A 24861-nucleotide genomic window follows, 5' to 3' on the forward strand; every position below is an offset into this window, starting at 1 on the left:
TTTGTTCACGTATAGTGAAATTGTCTTCAGTGTATTTGACGTGTTTCTTTGTTCTTTCTTTTGACAGCGAGCGCGGACGTTGGTTTCGCGATCTACGACAGGTACGCGGCGGCCCAACATGGTCCACCCGTGTCATACGTCGCCCACTTGACAGGGGCCTTAGCCGGACTAACGATAGGCCTTTTAGTTCTTAAAAACTTTGAACAAAAACTCCACGAACAGTTATTGTGGTGGGTGGCGTTAGGCGTTTACGCGGCCTGTACTCTATTCGCGTTGTTATTCAACGTCTTTAACTACTGAACACGAGGGAACAAGATTACAAGAAACATTCGGAATCGGAAGTAAGGAAAAATCTCAATCTTCCAAAAAGAAACCGAGGCTTAGTGCGCGGCGGTGGGTCATCATGGCGGCGAGAAAAATCTAGTTGGGATCGAGTTTCTTTCAAATTACCAAGACGAATTTGAAGACAACGGATGAAGGAAAACCAAAAATATATAATAATTAGAAACTCAGGGAATTATTTTTACAAGTATAAACAATTACGTCGAAGAAGAATTGTTTTAACAAGAGGATGAATCTGGATTAAGTAACGACACACCGATGATCGCCGAAACAAGCATTGAAGCCGTATTTGCGAATTTATACGTAAGAAGGGGAAGAAATGAAGAGAAAGAGAGAACAACACTTTAATTTGAAGTTTCGTAGTGGGTTGAATTTATTTTGGTGAGTTTACTCAATTACTATAATTACTATACGTTTGAAAATAAAAAGTTGGTTTAGTTTTTATTTTTTATTAAGATATTTTCCACTTTTTTATAAAGAAATATTAAGAGAAAAAAATTTAGTAACTAAGCAGTTTAAGGGTGTTACGTATAATATAATTTATCAATAACTATAATTTATTTTTTTCCGAATAACTTAATTAAATTACTAATTCTTATTATTGGTAGAGGCCTTTTTTCCATTTTTCGAGGTCCGTTTTTTTGTTTTTTTATTTAAATTAAATTAAATATAGGTCTATACCGGTAATTTTTTTTTTAAATTTGATTGATTTATTAGGTTTTAATTATCCTTTAAAAACGTTTTGAGTTCATTTTTTCGTTGAATAATCAGTGCCTTGCAATGTTTTTAATAAGAATAAGAATAATAATATAAGGAATATCCGTCTATTATCATCTTAGAGACGTGTAGATCATTAGATTTTTCAGCTATAAATATAGGTTATTTGAAAAAAAAAAGGGGGGGGGGGGGAAATTTTTACAAATTTTATTTAATTGAAGTCCGTTTGCGTCGATTCCACGAATTTAGATGTAAAGAAAGGGTTAACACTTTCATTATACCGAGCTTAACATTCTATAGAGCTATTTCAGTGGGGGAAAAATTTCGTCTGCTACGAAAATTGGGCCGGCGGACATTTTGTGAGGGTTTTCTCTATGGGCAAATAGCATTGGTGACGTAGCCATTGCCCCCTCTGAAATAGCTCTATTCATAGTCTTAACGCAAACGGATCTACCCCCGAAATAAAAATCGTGAGATTGATATCAAGTTATAAATTTTAATTTTCGGCAACCGCGTTTACGATTAAAATGTAATGAATTTAATTTCTGATTTAATTGGTACACACAAGTACCCTTCTTCGTAGCCAGAGGTAATTTTTAATCACTTTCCGCGCATAATCAGGAAATAAAGGGGATACGAAATGATAATGAAATATCCTCCCCTTTCTCCGTTGCACTGCTTAGTACAAAAAAAAAAAACATTAATAATAATAATAATAATCTTTTACGAATTCTTAAAAATAAAATTAAATAAAAAAGGCTGAATTAAATAATAATAAAACGAATCTTTAGGTTACGAATGTTTCAAAATTTCACACAAAAAAAATAAATTAAAGGTAGACTCCCATTATTACTAACATCTTTCCCCCACTAGAAAGTTTCAAAATAAATTATATTGTTTTAAAGTGGTTGTGATAAGAGTAACGAAAAACGTACGTTTCACTATCACTTTAAAAGAAAGAAACAAACGGAAAATGAGAAATTTGTATTATAAATATGATATTAATGAAAGATCGTGAAATAATATATATAAAGCCCAAATTAGTTCTTAAATGTTAAAAATTAAATATGTACAGCGCTTATTTTAAAGACGATTGAATAACTAACTAACTAACTAACTAACCGACCAACTGAATCTATAATAATGAAAAAGAATAATTAAGGATTAATTAAATAACATGATTTAACGAGAAAATGCTCAAAATATTTTTAACTTTTTTTGTCACTGGTTTAATTTTCCAAACGTGTTTCAAACATTTGTACTACACACTCCAAATCTGTGTTTTAAAACTAAATAATTTTTACATTTAATGTGTGTTTTTCTAGTCACTTAAATGCTTGTGAAAAAAACAAAACAAAATTTATTGTAAATAATTAATATACCTCGTGTTTTTATTTTTAATTCCCTTTGCGCGAAATATTATAAAATTAAAATTTAAATTTAAATAGAAACGCCCCTTTTATGAAACCAGTTTTAAAAAACTGTTAGTTTTTAAAGAAAAAAAATATGAAATTAGTATCAAATTAATGTAGGTTTAAAATTTAGTCATTATAATTAATTTTAATTTTAAGATAATTAGGGACTGTTAAAAACAAACGTCATTCCGTTTGGTAGCAAAAATAAAATTAAAAATAATTAATTCCAGAATTTTTTGCTACCGACAATTTAAGGTTTTTAATTTCCCATTTATCTTAAAATTTAATTGAAAATTTACGAAAAAATTTGTTTTTCCAGTTTTGAATATTTAATTTTTCCGATCTAAAAAATTGAAACCTAGCTCAAATTTTATCTTCTAATCATCAATTACTGATGTTTGGGTATGTTTGTTCATTCCAGAGAAAATAAAAAAACAACTAATGAAACTACAGATAAATAATAATAATAATAAGAAAAAATTCCATCTTAAAATATTTTTACCGTAACCAAAAATCTAGCTCTAATTATTGCTGGTCAAATAAAAATAGGGTCGTATTTAAAATATTATAAATGCACTTAAAAAAATAAAAATAAATAGAGCTCAGAACGTACAGGCTAAAACCAAGAAGTTATATCAGTATCTCAGAGAGAAGGTATAAGATGCCTTTGTATTCGCGCGCCATAGTCCCAGTCCCCCTTTCAAAATACAAGGGGGGACGTAAAAGGAGGCGCCGGGCTATTTCGCAGCCTCTCCTCAGTTGGAAAATATGACTGTAATTTTCGTCACTCGCGTCGTCGCGCTGACGTGAGTTTTCAAGAACCAATGAGATGATTGCTGGTTGTAATTTAGAGACGGGGATTGACTCCGGACAGGCTACGTTTGGACTGGAGATAAAGCTGGAAATCTGGCGAATTTATACCTTCTCTCTGAGATACTAGATATAACTTCTTGCTAAAACTAAATTTCACAGGAGTGTTTGTGTACAGGTATATGGCTTGAAAAAAAATTGAAATTTTTTTTACAGTCCATTTTGCAATAAATTATTTGTGTATTATAATAACTATATACTTTTAAGCGAGCGTTTTCTAAAAATAATTGCCCCGTAAAATTGTACATTAAGTTGATTGATTTAATTTTGTTTAAGAAAGAGATGTATGTACTGTACACATTGTTGCTTTAAAAGAAAACAAACCTAAGATAAACAAAAACAAAAATCAAACTAAAGTAACTGTGTGTGCGTGTGTGAGAAGAAAAACAAAACTAAGAAATAAACAAACAACAACAAAAGAATTTAAGTTTTTTAAATGTAAACAACTTGTATTTATTTATTTATTTATTTATTTTATTCAATTACGAGTCACATACTGTATATTTAATTACAAAGAAACTAATTAATATTTATTCCCAGCCATGCATAACTTGAGCATACTCCTCTGGTTCGATAAAAGGAGCATCAACTCTTCGAATCATCAAATCACCGCAATATGGGCATTCGGACGCGATTAGGTCATCAAGTTCAGCCTGAAATGATACAATTATCGTAAAACAAACGCGTTTAATCATAATTACCTTAAAACTTTACTAATAATTGATCTTTCATTCCCATTCCAGCACTGTTCGATGATAATGAAACAGTATCGTCTCTTCCAGGAGCTAATACTTCTAAGTGACGTTGAATTTCGACAACTCTGTTGCCTTTCTGAGGAGTAAGGCTTGAAAATACCTGCGTAATATTAATTAACCAAAAACCCCGTTAAGATTCGATGGAATTAACTATAATAGTTAACTTTCAAGAGTCTATGGGGAAAAGTACCTCAACTACGAGACAATCTGTGTGGAAAAGGTGTCGACAAGGAAATAAATAGAATGGTTTAGACATAACACCGTAGTTACAAATAACACATTTGTCCTCGGCAGCAACAACGGCGTATCTTCGATCAAAATGAATTAATTTACATATTACTAATAGTTAGTTATTTAATTAATTAAATAACTAACTTTTTGCGAAAGGAATGTATCTCATTTCTAATTTCTTGCGCGCTTTGTGTCGCTTCCTCCATTTCATTTTTCAACCCTTCAATATGCTGGTTATAAACTTGTAACGAAGAACAAATAGCTTCCTATACATTTAATAATTAACCTCATTAACCCGTGCCTTCCGTTTTAATTAATTAATTAACTCATCTAATATTATTAATTACTTTAAAATGATTTATAGTAACAAAATTCGGAAAAAATGGTAAAATATCTTCAATCTTTAAGAGGTCACATTCATGCAAGAAATCCATGGCTTTCTTGATGTCATTATCCTCATTAACAACGTGGCAAGCTAATTAATTAATGCGATTAACCCAATTATAATTCCAGTTTGAAGTGATTTTTAGTAACGCTTCTTTAACCAACCGATTTGTAACCATAATTTTTTCCTCAACTCTTCATTATCATCTGGTTTATCGGCATTTTGTTTTGCCAAATCAATATCAAACTTAAGTGCTAAATTAACCGCTTCTTCGTATAATCCCATAGTAGAACAGATATGAACGCAAGCCCTATCTAATTTATGATCTGAACATAATCTCTGAGCGTATTTCAGATCATAATTAACTGCGGAAGGATCCTGAAACGCAACAAACAGATCGAACTCGGTCCCGAAACACTTCAAAGTGTATCGAAACACTTCAAAGTGTCCCGAAACACTTCAAAGTGTCCCGAAACACTTCAAAGTGTATCGAAACACTTAAAAGTGTCCCGAAACACTTCAAAGTGTCCCGAAACACTTCAAAGTGTCCCGAAACACTTCAAAGTGTCCCGAAACACTTCAAAGTGTCCCGAAACACTTCAAAGTGTCCCGAAACACTTCAAAGTGTCCCGAAACACTTCAAAGTGTCCCGAAACACTTCAAAGTGTCCCGAAACACTTCAAAGCGTATCGAAACACTTCAAAGCGTATCGAAACACTTCAAAGCGTATCGAAACACTTCAAAGCGTATCGAAACACTTCAAAGCGTCTCGAAACACTTCAAAGCGTCTCGAAACACTTCAAAGCGTATCGAAACACTTCAAAGCGTATCGAAACACTTCAAAGCGTATCGAAACACTTCAAAGCGTATCGAAACACTTCAAAGCGTATCGAAACACTTCAAAGCGTATCGAAACACTTCAAAGCGTCCCGAAACACTTCAGAGCGTCCCGAAACACTTCAAAGTGTCCCGAAACACTTCAAAGCGTCCCGAAACACTTCAAAGTGTTTCAGACGAAGAATTAATTACCTGTCCTTGCCATGTCAAGTATTTCATTAACTTATCGCTCTTTAATTGAGCGTAGAGAGACAAGAGGTAATTATGAATGGATTCCTCTTTATACCCTAAATCATACACGACAAATTCCAAGTATCGTAACGTATAATTTCCTTTTGAAGCACTTTTTGTAAAATCATCTTGAACCATTGCAGGAATCAATTTAACTGGGTTTAAATTTTTTCCTTGCGATATCCAAGTTGCAATTGTTTTTTCAGGTTCAGCTTGCATTAATGCAGGACTGAACTGATAGAATAAGTCAGCCTGACTCTGATGAAAGTAATTAACCATTAATCAGTTAATTAAAAATAAAACCTCAGATAATAACAATAATACTTGATTAGCGAGAACATCTAACGCTGCAGAGTAATTTTTGTGTTGCAAATGATAACGAATAACTCTTTTATAATCTGCAATCAATCATAAGGAAGAAACACGTTGCAATTGCATGCAACTACGTATATTACCTGAAAGAAGATTAATTAATGATACCTTTCATTTGCATAGCAAAATGAATCAAATTTTCTTCATCTCCGTGACTTGCAATTAAATTGCAAACTACTTCTTTATTTTCTTTCAGACAATCCTTAAAAATTAACCCACCATTTTTAATTACGCAAATTAGTAACTAATTAGTTACTTTTTATTACTTGAACTTTATCAATAGCTAAAAAATGGTTCAATTCCCCTTGTAGCCTTTTATGTTCATCAGTTTTTTGATGTGCGGCTTCGTGTCGATGAAACCCAATCCTTGTTAAGAATATTTCAAGTAACCATAGAACCAACATGGTTATTTGTGTTTTATCTTCCTTATTTAATCTAGCTAATTTTTCCCTAAGGAAAATCTTTAACGCATCTTCTTGTTTAGCTTGCAAGAACTTAAGAGAAACTTCTTCGAAGGAATAGTGTGTTTGAGCGAATAAACTAGCACTATCTTCGTATTTTCCACCCGCAAAACAATCCTCAGCCTCTTTCGTGTATACTTTATCGAGTTTTGCGGGATCCCCCTATAGAAACATTCAAATTTATCGTACCTTTCTTTTCTAACACTTTTTAACGTAATTATTATATACTTTGCAATAATCCCTGGCTAGTTTATAGTTCTTTAGACTTAAATATGCTTCCCAAACGTGTCGATCTTCCCTGATAACTTTATATCTGTAGATTGCCATGTCTGAATACACCCAAATGGTCCCTTTCATTACGTCTTTCGTCATACCAACCATGTTACCCGATCCGTAACTCTTTTTAATTTTAAAACAATACGCGTTAACGAATTATAACAACAATTAGCGTTCTTATTCCTGATCAGCGCCATCTACCCATAGCGGTGACTTTGAGAACTACTGTAAGCGGCAAGCCAATCAGATGTCGCTAAAATCTGGTGACGTCATTTTTGGTAAGACCCCGAGAGTGCCAGTCAGTGACGTCACCAGATTTTAGCGACATCTGATTGGCTTGCCGCTTACAGTAGTTCTCAAAGTCGCCGCTATGGGTAGGTGGCGCTGATCAGGAATAAGACCGCTAATTAAGACGCTTTTCCTAACCTCAGCAAAAACGTCTTCCAAAACTAATTGTTTTTCCTGATCATCGTATAAAGTACAAAAAGCCCTCAATCTATCTTGAAATAAAACTAGAATATGAAACTCTGTTCGAACACAAGCTAGGGGTTTTTGATCATTCATTTTGTCTTGAGAGAATCTGGAATTATGTTCATTTATGTTCATTTTTTATGCGTGTCTTATAGATTGCATTATTTACATTATGCAATCGGCCAGAGGTTCATTTCCGGCATTTGCATTGCCATCTACTTCTCCATAAGACACGCCAGGTTCTATTATGAGTTGTGTATGATGTAAGTAATGTGCAGAACGTTTTCGCAGTGCGATAGAGCTATCTCAGAAGCCTTATGGTGACGTCACCCATGCTATTTGCCTATAGAGTGCTGTCAGAAGCGCCGGTGTGACGTCACCCATGCTGTTTTCCCATAAAGAAAAAAAACGGTAACTGTCATGGCCGCTCATTGCTAAAGGCAGACTCGTGACGTTTAACCTTGGATCTGACGTCACAACTGACAGCACTCTATAGAGAGCTTTCAGTTGGAGGAGGGAGGGGCTGAGTCTTGTGACATAATTTACGCTGCCATATTATAAGAGCTATATCAGTTGAAGGGGGAAAACGTCACAGTTGGGCCTGCCAATAAACGGAGCTGGTTTTCACCCTCCCTACGTGCGGGCCGCTGAAGAACTCTATGCTAAATTTCCTACACAATATGGCGCCTAGACGGGGACTGGCGAAACCCCGCCTCAAAAGCTTTCCCCCCCCCCCTGAATTAAAATAGCTCAATATAGTGGGTTTAAAGCAGGAATGAAGCTGGCACCACCCAACCAATATGGCTACCAGAACAGCGGTAAGACTTGGGAGGGTGTGACGTACTACTATCCCATCTGAAAGCTCTCTATAGAGTGCTGTCAGAAGCGCCGGTGTGACGTCATCCATGCTGTTTTCCCATAAAGAAAAAACGGTAACTGTCATGGCCGCCAATTGCTAAAGGCAGACTCGTGACGTTTAACCTTGGATCTGACGTCACAACTGACAGCACTCTATAGAGTCAAGGTTAAACGTCACGAGTCTGCCTTTAGCAATGGGCGGCCATGACAGTTACCGTTTTTTCTTTATGGGAAAACAGCATGGGTGACGTCACACCGGCGCTTCTGACAGCACTCTATAGAACCAAAGCGGTACCAAACATGGCCGCCCATTGCCAAACCTAAACCTATTACGTTTTACCTGGACACTGACGTCACAACTGAGATCAGAGGTGGGCATTTCACGGAAAAGGGGGGGGGGAATTGTACAAGCTTGGTGTGAAACTCAGAAATTTTCTATGAAAAGCCTAGCTCTGACTGAGATAGCTCCTTTAATATTACCAGTCATCCAAGCAAAGGTTTTTGGTAGTTGACCAGGTGTGGGGTAAAAAAAACTTAACGAACTATAACCCAAAGATCCCGGGAATTGTTTATAGTTATCTATAAGATTAAAGTTAAATATTTTTGAACTTTATAAATAAGTAATCCCAGAGTAAGTGTACGTGTTATTAATTAATGTACCAATAACATTGGCATTGTTTGCAAAAACGCCAATTAAAAAGGGTCCTTCCGTAGTTTGTGTAGCTGACCCTACAAGTTGATATAATCTACTCGGTGTAGTCACCATTATAAAATAGCGTTTATCATTGCCACTGTTAGGGACTTGATGAAACTCTATGGCGGTAATGGGACCCTCATCAACCAAACCCGGTACTTTAGGGTTTTCATTTTTAAGCTGAAAATCAAAAACAGGTTTGCAATATTTCTCAAAATTAGAGAAAAAGTGCCGGTCTTCGCTCCCAGTTAGTTCGGTTTCAAAAACGAGTCCTAAAAGTACTTAGAAGATTAATAATATCAATGAAGATTGGTTTCTTTTAGTTGTTTTAAACCTTTGGTTGTGCCCAGTAGGATAAAACTAGACGTGGAATCAGATTTATTCGCAAAATTCCATCCCACAGCGCTTATTACATGTCCCTTCATTTTGGATAGCTCTTGGGCTTTATTAGTTTTAGTGTTCCAACCAGGTCCAATGTATAAATTACTAAAGTGACCCATATTAGAAGAATAAACGACGCTGACAATAAGATGTTGGCCTCTGGGATCGATAAATAGTTGATACACTTTGGCCTGGAAACTTTTATCAGGTAAACTTCTGGTTAATTCAATTTCTGTTGAATGGGAATTAAGTTATATAATTATAATTATCTTAATATGGATTTATTTTTCTGATTAATTATTGTATACCATCTGGAATTTCTGGATTGGGACCCTGTAAATCAATCCTCAACACTACTTTGTTCTTCATGGCAAAGACAACAATGTTGCTGGCAGCTACAAGATGGCTAACTGGACTTGTTGGACTAAAATTATAAATAAGGTTATGTTTACTTCTTTAATTTTCATTTAATTCAAACTTTTAATTTAGACTTACTGGTAATTAATTTTTTGTTTTTTAAATATTGGTGTGTCATCTTCCAGTCTGGCATTTATTATTCCTCCAGAAGTCTTGGAAGAGCAGGTGGTATTCTTCAATTTAGCCCACTGATGTTTAATTAAATTTGTAAAATTCTACATACCATTTCAGGAAGTAAAGGACGTATTCCTGGTACAAAACCCGCGGATATTGTTGCTTCTTTAGCATATTGGTCGAATATATTTGCCATTTGATAATGTTTAGATGCAATCTAATCACTTAAATTACCCCCAATTAATTTTGTTTCTTGAGACTTAATCAAATATATGATTAGAGATATGATATATCCTAGGAGCTATCAACACCAATCTTCTATATATATTCTTTGATAACACTTCAATTTATGACATTTACTCAAAAATTTGCCCTATGCCTTTGTAACCGCAACTAACTCTTTACAAACAAGAACCAACAGTCAAAAACTTCATCCTCTTAAAACCACCGAAACACACCTTGTGACCTTTGACACCAGCATGTGGCGGTACCTAGTGAGGAAAATCTGAACTTTTAAAGCAGACGATGGTAAATTTGTCTGGTGTGTTAATGTTACTTAAGCCTAATCCCAGGTCATAGTTTTACTTTTTATGTTTTTAATACTAAATTAATATATCTTTGACAGTAATTTATGTTTTTTTAAATGATAATTGACTATTAATAACGTGTTTTAATTATAAAATGATAAGAAATTATAACCCCATCATTCAAGCGTTGTTAGGAACGTTTCTAACATGGGGTCTAACTGCTGCTGGTTCAGCTTTGGTATTCGTTTTTAACTCGGAACAGGTAATAATTAACTATTTAAAATTGCGCAATAATGTGTAAACATATGTTTATTAATTAAGCCTCGGTATCTTAAATAATTATTTATTGTATTTACAGAGAAAAATCTTGGATGGAAGCCTTGGCTTTGCTGCTGGAGTAAGTTTTGGTCAAAACTAACTTCCAACTTCTTTATTAATTTATTATGTAAGCAATTAAAAATGTTTATGTGTAAACAGGTTATGCTGGCGGCTTCTTTCTGGTCGCTGTTAGCTCCAGCAATATCGATATCAGAAACGCAATATGGAAGTGCATTCATGAGTTTAATTCCAGTAGCAAGTGGGTTCCTTTTAGGAGCTTTATTTGTCTACATTGTTGATCTATTATTACCTAGTTTGGTAAGTAATTAAATTAAATAATTCTGGTAGCTAAGAGATGACAAAACTCAAATTAAATTAAATTTAATTAATTAATTAATTAGAGTCCAGCTTCATTTCAAAAAGGTTTAAACCTTGGTGAAGGTTTAAACAAAGTTTCTGACATTCCTACAATTAGGATATCTTCAAATTCTAGTTATAATTGTAAGTAAAATGAAAATTTATTATTTAATTAAGATTACTTGTATAAATTGGTAATTAATTTTTAACTATTCAGCCCAATATACCCAAGACACACTTAGGAAACGCGTTTATAAAAGAGAGGATAGTTTAGTAGATGATGTATGCTTGAATAAAAGTGTGGATGAAAATTCTTGGAGGAGAATTATGCTTCTAGTCATTGCTATTACTGTACATAATATTCCAGGTAATTAGCGGCGGTTTTAATTGATTATTAATTATACTTTTAGCAAAATCTTTGCTCTTTATGGTGGTTTTCAGAGGGTTTAGCTGTAGGAGTGGGTTTTGGAGCTATCGGAAAATCAAATGCAACATTTGAAAATGCAAGGTGAATATCAAACTTTTTTTTAATCTTCTTAGGGATTTAGAATAATCAGGGAATTTGAGAGAATGTTTTGAAATTAATCCCACAAAAGAAAAAAAAAAGTATCTCATTAGTCTATAATTAAATTTCTTTAAACTAATTGAGAAAAGGTTAACAGGGTTCGTACACGACCTGGAAAACCTGGAAAAGTCAGGGAAATTAAAAATGGGCCTAAAAAGTCAGGGAAATTTAAAATGGACCTAAAAAGTCAGGGAAATGTCAGGGAAATTTAAAATGGACCTAAAAAGTCAGGGAAATTGAAAATGGGCCTAAAAAGTCAGGGAAATTTAAAATGAACCTAAAAAGTCAGGGAAATGTCAGGGAAATTTAAAATGGATCTAAAAAGTCAGGGAAATTGAAAATGGGCCTAAAAAGTCAGGGAAATTTAAAATGGACCTAAAAAGTCAGGGAAATTTAAAATGGACCTAAAAAGTCAGGGAAATTGAAAATGGGCCTAAAAAGTCAGGGAAAAGTCAGGGAAATTTAAAATGGACCTAAAAAGTCAGGGAAATTTAAAATGGACCTAAAAAGTCAGGGAAATGTCAGGGAAAAATATATTGGAGGGAAATTTAAAGTATAATGGTGATCAGAAAATTTTTTGTCTGAGATTTGAGCAAAGCCCCAAATTCGCGGAGCTTGTTTCGCTTCGCTCGCTCAGGTTATTTATGATTTACTTTAAATTAAATTTAAACGAATTAATTGGCTAATTTTTATAAAAATAACTCGTGCAAAAATTATTTGAGTGAATATAGATTGGTTTTCATATACGTTCGCCATGTACGTTATTGCATAAGGTCAGGGAAATTTGTGTGGGATTTAGTCAGGGAAAACCTGGAAAAGTCAGCTAGGAATTTCATTCCAAAAATTTTGTACAAACCCTGGTTAAGTTAAATTAAATTAAATTAAATTGTTAATGATCTGGTTGGTTGATGTTGGTTGAGGTTAGGGAAAGATTTTCAAATATCAGGAACTCAGGGAAAGAGGATTAACATGTTTCCTCCCTAAAAAACAAACCTGATTGTAATAAAAAAAAAAAATAATGTTATAGACTAATGGCACCCCATGTTATTTCCCCATAGAGCTTAATACAGTCAAAGCCAGAGGGCTGCCATTACCCTATTAGAAATATTTGTATACTAAAAGATACAAAAGAAAATGTGGCGGCAGTAGTAGTAGTAGTAGAAAAAGTAGTAGTAATGGTAGGTAAGGGGATTTCACCCTGAATGTGCTATGAAGCCAAAGCTATGGGGTTTTATTGGTTATACTGGTAGGGAATTGAAGACTGGGGGGTGTTTGGGTTTGAGATGGTTTAAGAGGGAAGAGGAGGGGGGGGATGGGTGGTAGAAGCCCGCGTTCTTGAAAACGTGTGCGGTCTATGTGCCGGTCGTCGGACCCGCGATTCCGAGAAATCTCTTGGAGCTTTCGGCCTTGAGGCCGCCTAAAGACGGGCCCAGAGAAAAATATCGCGGATGGAAAGGGAGGAGGACAACTAGGGTGGGAAAACAAAAAAAAAAAAAAGAATTCTGAAATGATTATGCGCGCACATTCTTCAGTGTACCGGTAGCTCCTTTTTTTTATAATACCAGTTACAAAAAATTAGTCTCAATAATATGGCCCGTCCCTAAATGATCTTAAGTATTGTTTAAAACTGTTTTCTTATTTTCTCTCTCTCTGTCTCTCTCCATCTTCATCTGAATTTTCTAGCGCGTTAATTTTAATTTTAAGGCGGTAGAGCACAACTTACGACAACAAAATCAAAAATTGAACCATAATTTACACTCATACGTCTATAAATGAATCCTAATTGATCGTTTAGGCCTTGGTTTCTACATGAGTGGTGTAAAACGCGCTTACTTCCTTGAATTTGCACTCATACGTCCATAAATGAATCCTAATTTATCGTTTGGGCCTTGGCTTCTCTATGAGTGGTGTAAAACGCGCTTACTTCTATGAATTTGCACGCATACGTCAATAAACGAATCCTAATTGATCGTTTAGGCCTTGGCTTCTCTATGAGTGGTGTAAAACGCGCTTACTTCTATGAATTTGCACTCATACGTCAATAAACGAATCCTAATTGATCGTTTAGGCCTTGGCTTCTCTATGAGTGGTGTAAAACGCGCTTACTTCTATGAATTTGCACTCATAAGTCTATAAATGAATCCTAGTTGATCGTTTAGGCCTTGGCTTCTCTATGAGTGGTGTAAAACGCGTTTACTTCCATGAATTTGCACTCATAAGTCTATAAATGAATCGTAATTGATAGTTTAGGCCTTGGCTTCTCTATGAGTGGTGTAAAACGCACTTAAATACTTCTACTAATTAGCTTCTGGTATTTAAATAAAAACCAATTAGCCAACTTGTAATCTCTTTAGAAATATCTAGTTTAATTTTTAAAATATTGTAACGCCACATATTTGCAAATTGCAAAGCGTACACTGAAGTACAAATAGACCAAAAAAGTTATTTTTTTTTTTTTTTTGACGTTTCACTGCATTGGTTTTGAGTTATTTTTGACATTTAGATCGCCAATTAAATGCTAAGTTAAAAAAAAGGGTTAGAAAAATTGCCTGTGGCCTGATTTTATAACGCGTTTAAAATATTCTTATGTACAAAAAAAGGATGCGAGTTGATCTATAGACGAGAGAAAATGAGTTATAAAAAAAAATATAACTTAAAAGAATCTAATTTAACTAGCGTTAAGATATGCTACGCTCGTTTAAAGATAATAATAATTAAAGAAAAGGATTCTCTAGAAACAAATTAGGGCGACGGTCGGTCAGGTTGATGAGAGAAGAGAGAGAGAGAGAGCGCGCGGAGTTTGTCTTTGGGGGTGCAAATCTACCTTTTCATTTCGTATAATTTTTTTAGGCGAATGGCCGGCGCATTGCTCGGTGTAAGGTACCCCCCTCTCTTTTTAAACCCTTAGAACTCGTAGTGGTTTCGAGTTTATTGGTCTGATTGACATTGGCTGGTACCCTTTGCTAAATTTTATTTTTAAACTACAATCTAAATTAAATTAGTTTAAATTCCTTGGCTATATTTTTCTTTCACCTTGTCTAACTTAGAGGAAGAGTATAGTATGCCCCAAAGTATGTTTTATGTTCTTTGTAAAGCGGCACTTTTCCCGCATTTTTCTTGCTCCAGAACTTTTTAGTCATGATTCTAGGCACAAAGTGTGTTATAACAATAAGCCTTGCCATAATGCCGAGTGTCTTAAAGGTTTATTCCGTTGTTAAAGACGATATTAGAATAATCAGTGAATCTGTTGTTATCTAAAAAATATCGAAAGACCAAGTTTCGTACTGAGCACTACGTTTTGGTGTAAACTTTTCCCATTATCCAACGAAAAATAGTTTGGTTTTTGCAACGCATTCGGGCCATTAGAATAGTTTTAGTTCTTGAGAAATTATCATAGATGTTGTAATGCAAACGTATCCGTACGCATAGTTCCCAAAGCCGTGTTATGTTTGGGTTGTCCAACTTGTTCGGGTTTTTATTCCTACGGGCGCTGCCTCATTGCTCCCGCAGCTCTCCGGTGGTGTCGATCCTTGGGAATGCTAAGCTCGTCTGGAATGCGTTTCTCGTCCCCCCCCCCTTTAACACTTTTGGACCCCCATCTTTTTCGTCCCAATAAGGGAAGGGGATTTAACTGGGAGTAGGAGGAGAGGAGGGGAAGTGGCGATAGCTTTTAGTGATGGGGACTCTAAGAGACTGGGCGAGAGAGGCTGGGGGGAAGGAAGAGAGTACAGAGGAGTAACCTATGTCGGGCAGCAATGAGAGAGAAACCTGCCGGGCCACATTGTTTACAAGAGCGTATTACGGGGGACCATTCCTTTAGTCTCATCATTTACCAGTTACACTTTCTAATAGTATAACCCCCTCTTCGTCTAGCGCTCTTCTTAACTTCTTCCTCTTTTAATTTATACGGGAAATTAACAAAGAAAAGTTTTTACCCTTTTTATAATCACTTCCGGTCGTTTTGGCGCGTGGGTTACGACTTCTACAGGCACCCACCACCACCTTCACATGGATGGCGCATTAATTATACCCCCGGTTTTAAGTACAGGACGGAAATCGGTTTATTATACAGTAATCTAGATAACCGCCGTTTAGTCTTAATTCATATGAAATGTCGAGAAGGAATTTCTTCGTGTACTATTGAAGGGATATGAACTTTATCGTTAGGTCACTGTTCTCTAACATTCTCTTCAACATCATTCGATTCAATGTGTTTTTATTTTAAGCTTGAACACGATGTACTTATAATTAAGGCGAGAATAGACTCCGACAAATCGGAGAAAATTATACTGAAAACGTCATAGTCACTCTAACCCAATGAATATCGTCCCCCACCAAAATGATTATATTTATCTCCTCACACTGCTTTTTTGCTGCCTGAAGTTTAAAACTTTGCGCTTTATCCCCTTTTATCTTGTCAGCAGCATCGTTTTCTACCCCTACATATCCACCCCCACGCCATGAACAATTCTAGGCTCCGCCTACTTAGACTCCATCATCGCGCTTTTAAATTTATAAACGACCCCTTCTCTCTTCGTAACTTTTTTAAAAGTTTGAGAACGGAGATGGTTAGTAGCGGTGGGAAGAAGAATTTTTTCCCTAGCCATACTAAAAAAAAAGAGAGGCAGTTATGGGTGTTTGATGTGTGCCGCTGTGTGGCTGGTGAAGTTTTTTTTTTAACGCGTAAAAATGGGAATATCTTGAAGAAAAAGGGGGAAAAAGGAGGGCTTTGCCCCCGAGCTATTGGGGCAAGTAGTGTTAGGGTAGTTGTGAAAAGTGGACGGCCGATTGAGCGTTGAAGCCAAGCCGAAGGGACTCGGGGAAGGCGGGAGGGGGAGACACCCCCTTATTTTGGAATTCCTCTTTGGGGAGGGATGTTAAGAAATTGTTAAAGAAAGGCTACGAGACGATGGAGGGGGAGAGAGGAGAGAGATTTTTTCTTGGAAAAAATTTCGAAGCGGAAGATGAGATGAAACCTAATCGGTTAATCGTAACACTCCCGACTACGGAGTCGCGATTAACCGTGAATTTATTATATGTATATTTTTTTCTTTTGGGTTGAGTTTATTTTTTTTATTTTTTATTTTTATTATTAGGTCTAGTCTTTCGTCTTTATGTCTGGGTAGTCATGAGGTCGGACATTTGCCTTAATAAAGTTTAAAACGATGTTAAAATACATTTACATATTTTCACTTAATTGCGTTTTGCCATTTCCTCGTTATTGCTAGACTATTTGGGTAATTTGAGAGGAAGCCTAGCAGTTCAGGCTGACAAAATTGCAATATATCAAAAATTATCGTTGTATGTCCGACACCTCCATTGACCAATGAAATTATACAAAGTTATTAGAAGGTGTAATTTGAACTAAATAAACAATTTAAGTGAAGAATAAAATTTATAAAAATCTGTTATGATCTATCTACAAAGATTTATTTATTTTAAACCATTTCCGAAATCTATTAGTCAAATTTAAGGAATAATTTAAAAAAGTTTAACATTAATCTTATATAGCTTAAAAATGATTTTTATAAATTATTAATTCGAGGAAAACTTTTTAAATAATGGTTGTCATTTAAATAATTTAACAATTTCTGTATTAAAATAATACCGAATATTTTATGAAAATGAATTTGAAAGATGTTGGAAGTTAAAATTTATCCGGATTTGGATCTAGTTTTACGTATAATGGTTATGTTTCTATAATGTTATTTTTTTTTATAATATATATATATATATATGTATGTATGTATTTTTGAATCACTCTGCTCGCCTGGGAAAGGAATTTGGCGCTGGGCATTGGCATCCAAAACTTCCCCGAGGGTTTGTCTGTCAGTCTACCATTGAGACGATGCGGATTTAGTCTCTGGAAGTCATTTTGGTGGGGTCAACTCAGCGGTTTCGTCGAAATCTTCGCCGGTTTAGCCGGAGCTGCCGGGGTCACCTTGATGGAACCCTTGCTACCCTACGCCTTATCCTTTGCCGCTGGCGCCATGGTCTACGTCGTCGTTGACGATATCATACCCGAAGCTCATACCAGGTAAAGTACATTGATGGGGGGGGGCAGGGGAGGGGTGAGTTTAATATACGGCGAGTAATGTCCTTGGACCTTGCGATTTATGAATGAATATAAATGGAGTTTTAAAAAAATCATCCGCCTACCGACAAGTGGCGGAGGCTACGGTCGTGTCGTGTCTTCCTTAACTCGATCCATTCTTTAAAGGGAGGCTTTAATGTTAACAAACTATGGGTTGCCACCGCTCTAAGGGGGGGGGGGTTAAAAGGTCAACGAATTTGAAATGAAAAAAGCGCGAAACGGGTAAACAGAATTTTTTTTAAATGCCTGGAAGTTTAAGAGATTTTCATTTTGATTCGTTTATTTCCACTAAAGGCTGTTTTTTCATTTTCAATGTCCCCCATGCAGTGTTGCCAGACTGTTGGTGTATAGAGGCCTGACAACTCTGCATTGAAGTTAATTGTGTGAGAGAGAGGGGGGAGCCATTTTCTCTAGCCCCATATCTAAGCGTTTATAAGTTCATAGTACAAGTCATTTTAAACGCCAGTAATAGGGAGCTAACAACTGGCTATGGGGAAGAGATAGTATGACGTCACGCAGCCCCTCCTTGGTTGGCATTTTTGCGCGTAGAATACTGTTTCCAACCGTTAGGGGGGGGGATGAAACTCCAGTAAGAGATAGAAGGGTGTGACGTTTCAGGGTCAGAACTGTTAGCTAAGTATTGTGAAAATTACCTTAGACTCTCATAGATAACCTATTTTGAAATTAAAATGTGTGGCGACCCTTTATAACAAATCACGTGTCCTAAACTCACATTAAGATCGGAGATTTTTAGCTCCACCCATTCTGTCTACCGAGATCGTGATAAGAAGTAATGCGGGTAAATGAAAATTATTGTACACTATATGCACAGCCTCCCTTTATAAACCACCGTGTCATAATTGAACTATTCTCGTAATAGTTCAGTTTATTTACTATAGAAAGGAACTTAGTTGTAGGCTGTTGACGCGTTTTTTCTTGCACCACCTGTACCCTAAAATACGCCCTCAACTATAATTTTACGACGGATTACTTATTTCCAAGTCCGAAGACAACGACGAGATCACGAGCGACGCTTAGCTTCATATTAATAGATACACTGTATAACATTTAGCCAATTGGAAGACAACCAATATTAGGGTAGGGTGTATAGTGATAACTGCTTGGCGCTCTTTTAAGTAAGATCTAACCAGTAACCATGCAACCCAGAACTTAAAAAAAACTTCTTCTACACTATACTCTCAGCTTCCCAAATCTTTTCTCTCTTTCTCTCTCTCTCTCTCTCTCTCTCTCTCTCTCTCTAAAGAGAGAGAAAAACATCTACATGGCTATTATGTAATATATATTTAGCACTCCCCTACAGTCTCCTATACGAGTTGGAGCCCTGATATCTATTTCAAGAAAAGTCCCGCGTCACTCACTCTTTTACCCTTGGATATAGAAAAAAGAGAACAAGTTGAAAATGTCAACTTTTAACAACCCCCTATATGAGCTGCACTGTCCATGTGCTTTTTACGATTTCTTTCAAAGAAATATGAACTGAAGCGATATCTAGGTTACTAGGGAGAAGGTATAAATAAATTCGCGCCACGTTTCTAGCTTTATCTCTAGTCCAAACTTATAGTAGGTCCGGAGTTAATCCCCGCCTCTAAATTATTTACAACCAGCATCTTATTTGTTCTTGAAAACTCACGTCAGCGCGACGCGAATGACGGAAAATTACGTACAATTTTCCGACTGAGGAGAGGCATCGAAATAGCCCGGTCTCCTTTTACGTCCCCCCTTGTATTTTGAAAGGGGGACTGGGACTATGGCGCGGCGCGAATACTTAGGCATCTTATACCTTTTCCTTAATAAACTAGATATCACTTCTTGCTGTTTTTTGAAACTGCACTCTCTAGAAAAGCACAGTAGGTATTGTGCATCTTCGAAATTAGTTTTGTAGACCTATCATTATGTAGACATAAGACAAATCGTCCTTTTCCTATAAGAGCCTTAAGGATATAAATGCAAGGCTTGTTATCCTATTCAGTGTAATAAACCCCAAAACTTCAATAGTGTTTTTTTGTTCAAGGTATAAATGAAAATAAGAGGAAAATTATCAGGGTATGGAGACAAATTTATGAAGACTAGAAAATACGTAATTTTTGGCGTTTTGGGATAATACATACGCGCTTACATTGTAGTGACCTTCTAGTATACTAGAATCGTAATCTCCTCTTACTCTTTCATATCGTGGTATTTTACAAATGAAGTTTCCCATCCCCTTTTGGTGTTTAAGATCCATGGTTTTGGAATATATAGCACCATCCATGACTCCCTGATTATAGAACTTACTATACGAATCCCTCCTTTACCTTTTCTTTTTTATACAGGGTGTTTGTGAAAAGTCCATCAATAATGAAAGGGCGTATTTATTGGGCCATTTTGAGTCGAAAATGTTCTATGACATTTAGCCGTCCGAGCCACGGTTTTCGAGTTATGATTTGAATATTTTAGGGATGACCCCTTCATTAAATTAGCGCTGTCTTTCAATTTCTTAATTAAATTTAAGGGGTCATCCGTAAATTACTCCAATCATAACTTGAAAACAGTGGCCCGAACGGAAAAATGTCATAGAACATTTTCGACTCAAAATGGCCCAATAAATACGCCCTTTCATTATTGATGGACCTTTCACAAACACCCTGTATATTTGTCCTTTGTACTGGTACTATAAGGTTATTGCGAAATTCTTAACGTACGGTTTTACTAAGGCTAGAGAGTTTTAGTTACCCAAGACAAAAATCTTCGTGTCTTGCGACAGACATAAGCTAAAGGTTTTTTTCCTTTTTTTATTTTAAAGATTTTTCTGATAGATAATGGTCATCTTTTTCAAGCCGACATTGTTTAAGTTCTATCTATTCTTTTTCGGTAGACTAATGACCCTCCTAAAGTCACAGAGCATTGTCAATATCAGTCATCTTTTTCTTCTTAAAATTTCAATGTGATGTTTTTAAAAGGCTTTTTAAAGGAAAGGGCCATGCAAGAGTTTTGTATTTTTTTATTCATATGGGTTAGAGAAGATTTCTACTCTCTTAACCCGTTTATTGTCATTGGATTTTCATATTTGCCTTAACATTGAATTGCATTGCATTGCATCGCATCTTCTTAACTATTGCTCCATGGTGGCAGATCGCTAACAACCAACGGAATAGAGAGCTTTCAGATGGTATAGTAGTACGTCACACCCTCCCAAGTCTTACCGCTATTCTGGTAGCCATATTGGGGTGGTCTCAGCTTCATTCCTGCTTTAAACCCACCAATATGGCAGTGTAAATTATGTCACGAGACTCAGCACCTCCTACAACTAAAAGCTCTCTATAGACGTTGTATTGGGACATACAAGGGGGCGGTGGTAACATTGCTGTCTCTACGTACTCTCATGATACAAAAAGACTGTAGCGCATGCGCCAAAAATCGAGATGGAAGGCATCTTAGTTACATAGAAATTGTCTATTAAACTTCAGTGCAGCTATATAATTCAGATTATTTTCCTAATTACTCAAGAACTGATTTAAACTGAACTCCAAGACGTTCTGAATCAAACTCTAACCCGTCTATTTTTAGGCAAATAATTTAATTGAGGAATGAGTATGTATGAGTTGTTCTCGAGAGTAGGCATGCATGCACCAGACTTTTATTGTATTTAGATTACAGACCAGGGCGTATTGCAATGTTAAATGAGGTAAAGAACTAGTTTATACCAAAGAAAAATCGTTAAATGTCTGACCCCGAAAAACTCCTTCGAAAAAAATAGAAGTTCTCCGCAGCAAACTCCGAAGCTAAGCGAGCACCTTCCAACCAACATTGTAAAAAAACTCTAAAAATAGAAACTTTTTATTATGCATTTTTTTTTCTCTATCTCTCCCTCTCTCTCTCCTCTCTCTCTCGGTTTAAAGAAAAAGAGAATCCAGTCTAGGTTCCCAAGAAGAAAGAAGTCTGGGACTCTGTTCTTTTTTTTTTTTTAAAATAATTTTTACCCCTTTCTGACTTCCTTGTCTAGAAAATTTGACTTGTAACAAAAACTCAGACTAGCGTATCGTATTTTCGCCTTTAAATCTCACGAGTACACATTCAAGAAAGTGATACCAAAAATAGATTAACGCGAAGATAATTATTAAATCGTATATAAACATTGATTCCTTATCCTTAAAAATGTGCCCTTACCCCTTCACGAAGTGAGTTATGGAGTAATTTAGGTTGATAACATCAATTTAGTTTACTTTCAATGCCCATACAAAAAATACTTCGAGTTTCTTATACAACATTTAGGATGCCAATTTTTCGGCCTCTACCCCCTTGAGATCTAAGTTTAAGAAATTGGGTTTCTGTTATTAAGGAGGAGCGCATCTAGGTTTTTTGCTAGGTGTGGTTGGTTATATAACATACCTAGCTGTGTGATACTGTTTGTTTGTGTGTGTGTTTGTCTGTGGACCCCTGGTACACGAAAATAAAACAAGCTTGGCCAGAAACTGGTAAGTTAGAGTTTCAAATACGCTGCATAGGTTCTATTGGTATGCATGCAGACTTTTATGAAATACCTTTTCAATTGCATGTAGGAACACAGCAACCTAGCTAATTGCGCTAATGATTTGTCTGGTTTTAAATATTGATTGAGTTGTAAACTTAATACTTTGAGTAAATGCTTCCCATTAAGTATTTAATGTACACCAACCGTTGTGTCATCTCGTATATTACTTTAGCAAGTTAGAAATCACGCATACTGCACCACCTTAGCAAGCACATACTTGACTAGCACGTCCTCCCCCGTTTCCAACCACACCTAGCTAATACGAATAACGTGATTTGCGTGACTTGTTTTATAAGCAAATCACGAGGGATCGTACCCCGTCTAGAAAAAGTTTAACCTTCGCGCCTTTTTTTTTGGCGCGAAGATTTTTGAAAAGGGAAGAAGAGTCGGGGGCTTCTCATGAATCCGCGCGTGGGAATGACCGCGCTTTTAGCATCTCGCGCCTAAACCGTCCCACATTTTTCTCGAAAAAGGCTATAGCATCATGCATGGGCTTCTAAGCCTGCCACAGAGCTTCCAAAATAAGGAGGGCCGGAAGTGACCGAAGAATAGAGAGGAAATGGATTTCATCACTCTTTTTTTTCTTCTCTTCTCTGCCCCTTCCCTCCTTTTCTACGTTTATATACTATATTCTTTTACTGGGGACCCTCCCTCTCAAATGTCTACACTTGTCCAATATCTTAAAGTCGTCCCCTATAATGTCATATTTTTTTAAACCCAAGTTGTCACATAAAATGTCATATTTTTTGACCCTAAAATCGTTGAATAAATTCCGAAGCGAATTTTGAATTGTTAAAAGCAATTAATAATGCATTATTTTCGCTCAAAATTGACTAGGGAATAATTTTTAACAGTCGTTATATTTCAAACTGTCTCGAGACTCGACTAGTTTTTCTTGAAATTACTTTTCGTTAATTTATTCAAAAGTTTTATGGTTTTTATTTCACCTCTGTTTACCTGTATATTTTACTCTTTTTTTTTTTAAACTTACCTGACATGTACAGGAATTTGTTCTTTATATAATGACATTGTCTTATCATATTGTCCATAGCGGAAATATAAAATTAACATCTTGGTCAACAATTTTTGGCTTCGTTGTAATGATGGCACTAGACGTTGGATTATCCTAACTGAAGCCAAAAAATACCACGTGCCAATTTTCTTCAATTATAGGACTTAAAAAAAAAAAGATTTTTAACTTAAAAAATAAAAATTATATTTTTGACTACGTAATGCCAAATATTTTGGCACTAAATTTAATATTTGAGAATGTGTTGTTAAATTTATTTATATATAATATTATTATATATAATGATATTCGCTTATTGTTTCTTAAGAGCTATTTATAATCCTAAATTATAGGATTAAATTTAATGGTTTTTTTTTGTTTTTGTCGATTTGTTAAGCCTTTTTGAAAATAGGCCTAATGACTCAGCAGTCTCAGCTTCGTGTTCGTCATGCGACTGTGATTCTGAAACACTATAAGATTAGGCCTAACGATTCCTTTGAATAATAAAAGAAAGAATCCGTGTGAAGCATTCATATTTAAATTCTCTAAGCCTAATCAATCAATCAATCTCTAAGTAAATTTATTAATTTAATTTAATAATCATTAATAAATTTTAATATCATTGGTGCCATTTTTAATTAGGCTTAGGAAAACAATCGAAATATTTATTTTTTTTTTTATTTTTCACGCCTGACAAGGCTTATGAAGTTAAGCAGGTTTCAGGAAATAACTTAGAGACTTTTATCGTCTGCTATTATGTCTGAAATTTAGGCTTAAAGTGGAACGACTTAACTTCTTCTGCCTCCCCCGTATTTCTTCCCAAAAATAAAAATCGATGATTTTTTTTATGTGTGGATGCAATGATCTAAATTTTTATTAAAAAAAAGTCGATACATTTTAATGGTATAAGCGTGCTTGTATTATAGATATATAATTAATCTTTTCAAAATCTTTTTACTTTTTTTTTTTTTTAACCAAAACTTGTTATCGTGTATTAAAAAAAAATTTCGATTCTGTCGGGAGATTTTTAAATGGAGAGATGTTAAACATTTTGAAACCCTTAATATATTTTCCTAACTTGGCAAATATCCAATTTTCAAGTATTTTTTTGGCGAAAGATCAACTGAAGATTTAGCAAAAAAAAAGAAGTAATAATTGAGAGAGGAAAAACGTAAAACTTTTTTTTTTAAAAAAGGCATAGGTTGTCTCGGTATGTTTTGACTAGGTTTTGTTTTGTTAAAGGTTACTTGTCTAATTGTTTTTAGTCAAAAAGTTGTCGACTCCTCATTTGAAACTTTTGAATGTCTAATTCCCCATCCCCTAGATTTTCATTGGTCTATTTTTACACAAAATAGGAGAAATATTTTTTTTTTGTATAAAATTCAAAGTCTGTTATAAATGGGTGATGGGTGTGGAGTTTCGACTCCTCTTTTTTATTTTGTATTCTCTCTTTTTACAAAGCACCCTTTAGGAATAAATTCCAAAGGCTATTAAATAATTTTTCACCAAGATCAGCCCTGGAATTTAAACTACGCGGAAGCACAAGGCTTGCTTGCCTGTGTGTGTTGGTTGGTGTTTATTTGGTGGATCATTTCTACCCCTAAAAATTACGCTTCATAATTTTTTTTTTTTT

General features: G+C 35.3%; 3 protein-coding genes across 4 annotated transcripts in view; 2 read left to right on the top strand and 1 right to left on the bottom strand.

Annotated features, from left to right (window-relative positions):
- Nucleotides 1–3790, top strand: part of LOC149661704 (rhomboid-related protein 2-like) — a 110971-nt gene extending 107181 nt beyond the window's left edge. For both annotated transcript variants that reach the window (XM_089843273.1, XM_089843274.1), the window contains one exon: nucleotides 68–3790. In XM_089843273.1, coding sequence (XP_089699399.1) covers nucleotides 68–300 — 233 coding nt within the window. In that variant the 3' untranslated portion in view covers nucleotides 301–3790. The remainder of the gene's footprint in view (nucleotides 1–67) is intronic.
- dor (vacuolar protein sorting-associated protein 18 dor) lies at nucleotides 3767–10274 on the bottom strand. The gene is made up of 19 exons (XM_089843271.1): nucleotides 9937–10274; nucleotides 9792–9865; nucleotides 9605–9720; nucleotides 9250–9528; nucleotides 8882–9187; nucleotides 8702–8800; nucleotides 7533–7605; nucleotides 7319–7472; nucleotides 6845–7015; nucleotides 6422–6778; nucleotides 6264–6357; nucleotides 6108–6181; nucleotides 5745–6041; nucleotides 4880–5093; nucleotides 4678–4805; nucleotides 4475–4596; nucleotides 4290–4407; nucleotides 4059–4199; nucleotides 3767–3997 (listed from the first exon to the last, which is right to left on the bottom strand). The coding sequence occupies exons 1-19, from the start codon at nucleotides 10021–10023 to the stop codon at nucleotides 3875–3877; spliced, it is 3027 nt and encodes a 1008-aa protein (XP_089699397.1). The 5' UTR covers nucleotides 10024–10274; the 3' UTR covers nucleotides 3767–3874.
- Nucleotides 10275–10353: 79 nt separating this feature from the next.
- Nucleotides 10354–24742, top strand: Zip48C (Zinc/iron regulated transporter-related protein 48C). The gene is made up of 8 exons (XM_089843277.1): nucleotides 10354–10616; nucleotides 10713–10751; nucleotides 10832–10990; nucleotides 11074–11173; nucleotides 11247–11396; nucleotides 11471–11537; nucleotides 17374–17631; nucleotides 23271–24742. Exons 1-8 carry the CDS (start codon nucleotides 10509–10511, stop codon nucleotides 23347–23349), a joined length of 960 nt encoding a protein of 319 aa, XP_089699403.1. The 5' UTR covers nucleotides 10354–10508; the 3' UTR covers nucleotides 23350–24742.
- Nucleotides 24743–24861: the final 119 nt, after the last annotated feature.

Source organism: Phalangium opilio, unplaced genomic scaffold (genome assembly GCF_054372755.1).
Source record: "Phalangium opilio isolate 3A_F unplaced genomic scaffold, DU_Popi_V2 ptg000070l_1, whole genome shotgun sequence".
Classification (NCBI taxonomy): Eukaryota; Metazoa; Arthropoda; class Arachnida; order Opiliones; family Phalangiidae; genus Phalangium; species Phalangium opilio.